This window comes from Aplysia californica, unplaced genomic scaffold (assembly GCF_000002075.1).
Source record: "Aplysia californica isolate F4 #8 unplaced genomic scaffold, AplCal3.0 scaffold00376, whole genome shotgun sequence".
NCBI lineage: Eukaryota > Metazoa > Mollusca > Gastropoda > Aplysiida > Aplysiidae > Aplysia > Aplysia californica.
In genome coordinates, this window is record NW_004797646.1 from 274324 (window position 1) to 283211 (window position 8888).

Sequence of the window (8888 nt, forward strand, 5' to 3'; positions counted from 1 at the left end):
AGATGATGATGATAATGATGATGAATATTAAGATGACAATGATGACGATGTTTATGATGATGATGATAATGATAATGATGATGATGATAAAGATGTTTATGATGACAATGATAACAATGTTTATGATGATGATGACGATGTTTATGATGATGATGATAATGATGGTTATGATGATGATATTGATGTTTATGATGATGAATATTAAGATGACGATGTTTATGATGATCATGATAATGATAATGATGATGATGTTTATGATGATGACGGTCACACTGCTGTGACGGAAGATGTTGCACTGACTGACCTCCAGGAGTAGATGGTGGACAGAGTGGACACTTTAAGCAGCAGCCCTGGCCAGGTGAGCAGTTCCTCCCAGTTGGTCAGGTCTTTGCTGCTGAACGCCCGGAACACCAGAGGCACCTGGAACACACACAGACAGATTGGCTTCAGTAAACAGGAACAGTATAGGCATTTGAGTTTGAGTTTAAGTTTGAGTATGAGTTTTATGGCACTTGCAACACTCTCTCTCTCTCTCTTGCCCTTTTAACTCCCAGTGGAGCTTAGGCCATCAACAACACTTCTCCAGCGAAGCCTGTCCTGTGCATCCTTTTCCTGCTGTTTCCATGATGTCCCCGCCTTTTCCATTTCCGCTTGTACCGTTCACTTGCAACACAATAAAGTCATGTAAGTGCCAAAGATTAGAGATGTTACAAGAGAGTAACAAACATAAAAAAGAAGGAGGGGAGATAGAGATGATAGATTTTTTACAGGAAAGAAGGAGCAAACCACACCTGAGCACCCATCAACCACCCACTATTACTGTACAGAGAAGGACATGCACACAATAATGGTAATACAGATATAAAAATGAAGGAGGAGGAGGAAGAGAATTGAGGATAATAGATGACGTTTCATAGAAAAGGAGGAGCGATCTAAACCCACATTTAAGAGCCCACCATCCTCCACCCACTCACCCCAAAGTGCCCACAACCCACCAACGTGTGTGCCATAAAGACAACTGGACTCACCCACCTACCCACTCCCTCATGATCATGCCCCACCACCCACCCACACCAAAGCGCCTACCACCCACCCTCGTGTCCCAAGACAACTGGACTCACCCACTCACCACCCATCCTCGTGTCCCAAAGACAACTGGACTCACCCACTCATCACCTATACTCGTGTCCCAAAGACAACTGAACCCACCCTCATGTCCCAAAGACAACTGGACCCACCCTGGTGTCCCAAAGACAACTGGACTCACCCATCCACCCTGGTGTCCCAAAGACAACTGGACCCACCCACCACCCACCCACCCTCATGTCCCAAAGACAACTGGACCCACCCACCACCCACCCACCCTCATGTCCCAAAGACAACTGGACCCACCCACCACCCAACCACCCTCATGTCCCAAACACAACTGGACCCACCCACCACCCAACCACCCTCATCTCCCAGAGACAACTGGACCCACCTACCCACCCTGGTGTCCCAAAGACAACTGGACTCACCAGCCCCATGATGAAGGAGAAGAGCAGGCCAATGAGGAAGTAGTCGGAGGACTCGGGCAGGCTGTCCACCTTGTCGATGATGGCCCAGCCAATGTCCAGCGCCGTTAGGTCCACCTTCTTGCACTCATTGCCCTCCCAGATCACACAAGACACTGGGGGAAAAACAACGCCAAATTTTTAAAAAATTGACCGTTGATGATTGTAACTACTAAAGGCAGGCCACCACTGACACAGTTCAGATGATTTAGGCAGCTGGATTCCTAAACTTTGCATGTCAAGGCCCATCCAGGCTGGGTTAGTTTTAGTAGAGGTTTTACGGCGCTCGCAACGCATAAGGTAATATGAGCGCCAGAAGATTAAAGGTGTCACAAGAGAGTAACATACATAAAAAAGAAGGAGGGGAGATAAGGACGGTAGATGTTTGATAGGAAAGAAGAAGCAAACCACACCAGAGCACCCACCAACCACCGACAGGCTGGGTTAAAGGACACAACATTCCATAAAAAGACAGAGATGCTTCATAAAATAAAGCCTTGCATGGGCACCAAACTCACATCTTCAACATTCTATGGCAAAGACAAACGGCTACACAACAAACACTGGTACATAAACGTGAAGGGCACCGACATGAAAGCAGTTATTTAGGCTCACTTTTTTTTTGTCCCATGTCCTGATTTTGGGGCAAATATTTATAAGTTACTAAAAATGTGTCATGGTTCAAATTGTTATGCTTCAAAAAAATCAAAACAAGCAAAAGATGAATTGATGATGATGAGGATGATGATGATAATGATGATGATGATGATAAAATGATAAAATATTCAAAAATGATGAGCAGGTTAATCTTGGCGTCAATTTATTTCTTCGTTTGGTGCTTACAATAGACCCCCCCCGGCTGTCCTGTGGAGAGCAGGACACAACCCTTGTTCCCAACTCCTCGCGTACAGGGATCAGACGTTTGGAGGTAAGTCGTCACCTATTCAGACTCACTTGAAATGGGCAAACAAGACAGACACTTTTGTTTTAGTAGAGTTTTTACGGCGCTCGCAACTGCATAAGGTCATATGAGCGCCAAGGGGTAGATGTCAACAGAGAAATCTTTACAGGGAATCAGGCTTACTCTGCTCAACTCTCTAGCTTCAACAGCACAAAGTCTGCTTCAACTATCAAGGCACCCCGGAAATTGCGGGTCACAAGAGTGTGACAAACATACAAAAGAAGTAGAGGCAAATGACGATAGTAAGAATTAGGACAGAAAAAGCATCAGTTCTCTGTTGCAGTTCCGGCACAGTTATGAGCATGACATTGATGAATCAGCCCATTTACAATTCTACTGTGCATAACAAGTTAATGTCCCCCCTTTGGAAATGGAAGACACTTCAGTCAGTGGCACCACCCGCGAGGGGGGTGGCGGGTGGGGGTGCAAGACAGACAGGTTGTTTAGTGTAGGAAGAAAGACTGACAGAAACAAGAGATGGAAAGAAAAGAAATAAATCTACTCATGGTATCCTCCAACTGCTGTGCAAACAATAATTTCTCATCAACTATATAACATATGACTGCTTACTTTGCAGCCCAAGTACAGTGTCACTCACCTTTATCAGGTTGACTGACAGATCCAGAACTGGTAGGGGAACCACCTTGCTGAAATCACCAACACAAAGAAGAAAAAAAAAAAACTTGTTAGAAAAACAAGAAGTCACACATATACTTATATGTATTGTAAATCAAATCTCCAAGTAGGATCAATAAAGAGGAATTTATCTACTTTACTTATTTTAAGTACGCCAAAAAAAAAAATGTAAAAGACAAAAAATGTCAAGCCAGAATCCCAACAAAGGCACCAATCCTGTAACGGTAGCCACTGTGTGGATTATACTGTAGAATACTAAAACTATCATGCGATTAAAGATATAATTAAAAACCACAACAACTGTAAAAAAATAGCATTCAGGACATCAACAATCTCAAAAGTCCTAAAAGTCTTTCCAGCATAAAATTTTGCTCGAAACAGAATTAGTCAGACATAATATTTTCCATATCAGTAAGCGTATGAGCAGATATTTTATGGGGTCCACAAAATAAAACTGCTGGCCCTACATGTACAATGCAGATGTTCTCTGTGAGTTTGAGGCTGACTCAGTACCCAACATGAGGATGATTAAAAATATACTGACTTAGTTTCTTTACAGCCTGTAAATGTTTTAAAAATTTTTTTTAAAAACCTTCTTCAATCTTACAATTCATTCTTTGATAGAAAAAAGAAAGAAAGGTATTTCTTTTGAACCTTTAAATTCATTCATTCGTCAGTATCAAAGAATATTTTTTTTTAACCTTCACATTCATTCTCTAAATTTGCTAAAAACATATCTTACTGTTTAGCTTTAAAATCAATGCTCTGATATCATGAAAGCATATATTTATGAAACTTTCAATTCATTCTCTAATATCACAAAAATATATCATTCTTAAAACTGTTAATTCATTTTAAGAATTTTTTTTTTTACAAAATATGCATAATTTTTAAATTTTCAGTATCATTTTCTGACAAAACAAAAGCAAAATACCCCCCCCCCCCCCCCATAAATCTACCGTTTCATAAAGAATGATTTCTTAGTAAGATCACACTTTTTGATGAAACCCATAAATATTAATGCATAAAACATTTTTTTTATATATTATGTACTAATATATACCAGAAAAAAGATATACGACACACACCCTGATATTACACTATTGGAAGAGTGAGGAAGAAAAAGACATCACACTATTGATTGCAGCATACAAATAACATTTTATCAGACAGCGAGACTTCATATTATTTATTGGATGCTACAGATAACACTGAAATCTTCTGACGTCATACTGTTCGTTAAATCGCGTAAATAACACTGAATAATATATCTTGTGATTTCACACTATTTGTTGAAATATATAATTAACATCCCACACGACACCTCAAAACATTACACTATTTACTGGAATATATGGGTCATATAGACTGTAAAGTGCAAAGAGCTTGCTGTTGAGCGGGAATCTGTGCTATACAAATGCTATCTATTATTGTCATTATTATTATTATCATCATTACTATTATTAATATTATTATATTTATTGTTATTATTATTATAATTATTATCATCATTATTAATATTATTATATTTTATTATATTTATTATTAATATTATTATATTTATTATTAATATTATTATATTTATTATTAATATTATTATATTTATTATTAATATTATTATATTTATTATTAATATTATTATATTTATTGTTAATATTATTATATTTATTGTTAATATTATTATATTTATTGTTAATATTATTATATTTATTGTTAATATTATTATATTTATTGTTAATATTATTATATTTATTGTTAATATTATTATATTTATTGTTAATATTATTATATTTATTGTTAATATTATTATATTTATTATTAATATTATATTTACTATTATTATTACGTGATATAAGACACTTGAAGATGCCACACTGTCTATCAGAGTGGTTAAATGACACAGTATGAGACACCTTGAGACATGACACTGTAAGCAGAGTGTATGCATTACGATTGAGTCAACGGCATCTCGTAACATTACAGTCATTAATCACTGAAATGTGCGGTTAACACCTCACATGACACCTAATGCCAACATACTGTTGGGTGGAGAGGTGAAAAGATAGAAAAACACATATGAAGACTACAGGGGAAAAACGACGGTAGTCACAAACTGAAAATCGTGAGGGTGCCAATTTTGAACGCGTGTTGACTCAGAACTGTATTTCTGTTCAACTGTTGGTTGATTATTGTCGTTCGATTTCCCATTCAACAACACTTAACAATAAACCACAAGTCAAACAAATATGAAGTCCACAAGCTTTTAAAATTGGCACCCTCACAATTTCCAGTTTGTGATTACCGTCGTTTTTTCTCTGTGCTCTTCATATCCTTTGATGACCTCGCACTATTATTGGAGAAGGTATGTATCATTGAAAGAAGGCACCTTAGATAATTCTGCATCACAGTCTATTTTTGAAACACCTTTATGTGTTCTCTGATTCACAGGAAATGAGTAGTAATTTTTTCTCCAAATCACGGTTAACTAAAAAGTTGTAGAGCACATATACAACACGCTGTAGGGCATAGATATGCACTATATAAATGCAGTTATTATTATTTCTATCATTATTATTATCATTTTCTTTAATAAACATGTAATGTAATTAAATCATATGATTCATTCAAGTGTCAGCTGAAGTCGTTTCCGTTTTAAATTAATAAGATGAATATTCGGAGTAATTTTCTTTTAGTCAGAACACAGCGTTTTATGTTACTGTTGTACGTTGTACTGTATTGTAAAATGCTCAGAGCCTGTGTACTTAAACCTGGGTTGAGCGCTATATAAATGTCATTTATTATCATTATGTTAAGTGATAGTGTCAGACAGCACTGCAATCCAAACCAAACCACAAAAATCGACACAAAAACAGAAAATAATCCACCTCGACCAAATTAGTGAGGCCAAGCCACACACACACACATAAACAAAACACACATTACATACACATACATGAGACAGAGTAGAATCATAGGAGCTCTACAAGAAACAGAGACAGAAATTTCAGACAAAAAAACATAATTATTGCAACTTAAGAATTTAAAAAGAGGATAATTATATGATTAATCCCCCCCCCCCACCCCCTCAACCTCTGTTTACAGCTTTGTCCTTAATCTATATGTTAAACAAAATTCAATTGTCTTTATCATTATCGTGAATTTGTCGTTGGTATAATAATCTTCTTACAGTAGTTATAAATATATTATCCTTATTTTTCTTTTCATCCTAATTATGTCATCATCATTCACAATAAGTACATCACTATCATCAGCAGCAGCAGGGTGAAAACGGGGAAAATGTTCCAACAAATGTATGGCCCTTATTATGATGCATATAATAGTAATGATCATAAGTACTACCATCATCGTATTATTACCCAGCAGAATAACAAATGAGACAAACAACTGGATAAAGACATTTGACTTCCAAACACAACCTAAATAGCCTCTCTCCAAGCTCATTAGGGACACTAAATGTTATCTGAAAACTTACGCCATGCTTAAATCTAGAGCTCCAAATGAATTTTTAAAAAATAAATAAATAGATAAACACATGTTATAAACACGTTTATATCTATATATAATATAGCTGACAACGCTATGAAAATCTCAATCAGGACAATCAAGGAGTGGAGAAATAACCTCAGCCGCTGCGGATAAGCAAAGTACTACACAAATACCAATCAATATTTTACATTAAGAGAAGACTGAAAGACATATATATAAGTCTTAGATCTGAGACGGTTAATCAGAGAACAATCAGGAAGAACAGGGTAAATGAGTATGTGTGGTCAGCACTCACAGAAGAAGGGCAGGGGAATACAGGAGATGACACGAAAGACATAATAAGGAATACTATAGGAGACACTAACATAGACTGGTGGGACGGACTGGGACGGACGGATGGATGGATGGACATAAAGTGAGTGAGAGAGATAGAGACAGACAAACAAACAGACAGACAGACAAACAAACGGACAGACAGACAGACAAACAAACGGACAGACAGACAGACAAACAAACGGACAGACAGACAAACAAACAGAGATAGAGAAGAAAAGATAGTTAATGAGAGAGACAGGGGATAAAACAGTTATATTTAACTAAACTACGTTAAAAAAAACCCCTAAAAACAATTAAGAAAAAAACCCAACACAGTAAACCTTTCTTAATATACCCTAGGCTACTTTTTTTCTCTCCTTGAGATTCTTAGAACAAACGTTAATACAATCCAACTCACCACACTGTCAGTACCATACACCTTCAGAGGAGATTCACCCCTCCACCCCCTCACATCCCCCCCCCCAAACACACACACATACACTCACACAAATTATAAAAACACACTCTGATAATAAACCCCATCGATTAATAACAGGCGTAATTATTTATAGAAGCACCAGCACAAACCATAAACAGACAAACAAACAAACAAACCAACTCTGTCCCTGATCATATCACAAGGCTAAATCCCTACCTCTGAGTTTGACCTATTAAGGCGTATACTCCTCATCTTCCCTGACTCGCCCAAAGGCGGCTACAATACGTGAAAGGAAACAAGAAAATGAAAAAACCCCCAAACAAACAGCAGCAACAACAACAAAACAAACACCCAACAAAAACACCGGCCCTCCCCACCATAAACAATGAAAAAAAACAACCAAAAACAAACAAAAACAAGCCCAAAAATAAACAAGCAGAAAATAAACAACGGAATACTGTAATAAAAAAACTAAACGCCAATTACAACGACTGCTTTGTAAAATGAATTTCATACAACTGAAGACTGTGAAGTGGACAATCAAAATAAATACTTGAATTAATGAAAAAAAAGGGAAAAAAAGAAAAAGAAAGGGAAAAAAGCAACCATCCCCCCCATTACAAAGTAAAGAAAAATTAAGATTTTAATTAAAGAAAAAAATGTTTAATTAAAACCCCCCCCAGAAAAAACATGTAAAGAAAAAAATGTCTAATTTTAATAAAATCACCCCCCCCCGCCAAAAAAAAGTAAGGAAAAGAAATGTTTTCAAATGATGAGTGAGGAAATTAGACATTACTAATTAGTGCAGTTTGGTGAGTATACACGAGAAAGTGCATCACTGCAGGCAGCCTTCAGTGATAAAGACCAGGTCACACACAAAAGAACCGTACGTACGTACGTAGGTTTGTGTCAACAGTTAGGTAGACATTTTGGGTTAGATCAGAGGGTGAAATTATTCGTGAAGAAAGAGGAGGAAAGTTGGAAAATCGTAAGTGTGTTCATGGAAATAGAGGGAAAGGGGGGGGGGGAGAGAGAGAGAGAGAGAGAGAGAGAGAGAGAGAAAGAGAGAGAGGGAGAGGGAGAGGGAGAGATAGTATGTGTGTATATATTATGCGTGTGTAAGTATGTATATGTGTATCTGTCTGTGTAACGGAGAGGGGAAGGGGGGGGGGGTGTAATTCAGTTCTCGCTTTGTCTAGGTGTGCTCGACTTATTAGTTTCATTCTCGCGAGACATGGAATGACCACCTGACAAATACCTATAAATATCAGTAAGAGATTTTGGCCCTGTTGTGACGTATAGCTAGTTAAACCGATTGTGTCTTCTTTCTCGCTTGTCATTTGTTGGTTTATGGTTGGTCCCATGTATGTATAGGTAGGTGTGTATGTGCATGTGGATATGTGTGTGTGTGTGTGTGTGTGTGTGTGTGTGTGTATGTGCGTGTGTTAGTGTTACGTATGTGTGTGTATGTGTGTGT

General features: G+C 37.3%; 1 protein-coding gene across 1 annotated transcript in view; it reads right to left on the reverse strand.

Annotated features, from left to right (window-relative positions):
* LOC101847353 (putative homeodomain transcription factor) overlaps positions 1-8888 on the reverse strand; it is a gene marked incomplete in the record, with an annotated part of 51744 nt that overhangs the window by 7689 nt on the left and 35167 nt on the right. The window contains 3 exon segments of the mRNA XM_035971101.1: positions 305-420; positions 1518-1669; positions 3113-3161. Of these exon segments, the coding sequence (XP_035826994.1) occupies positions 305-420; positions 1518-1669; positions 3113-3161 (317 nt within the window).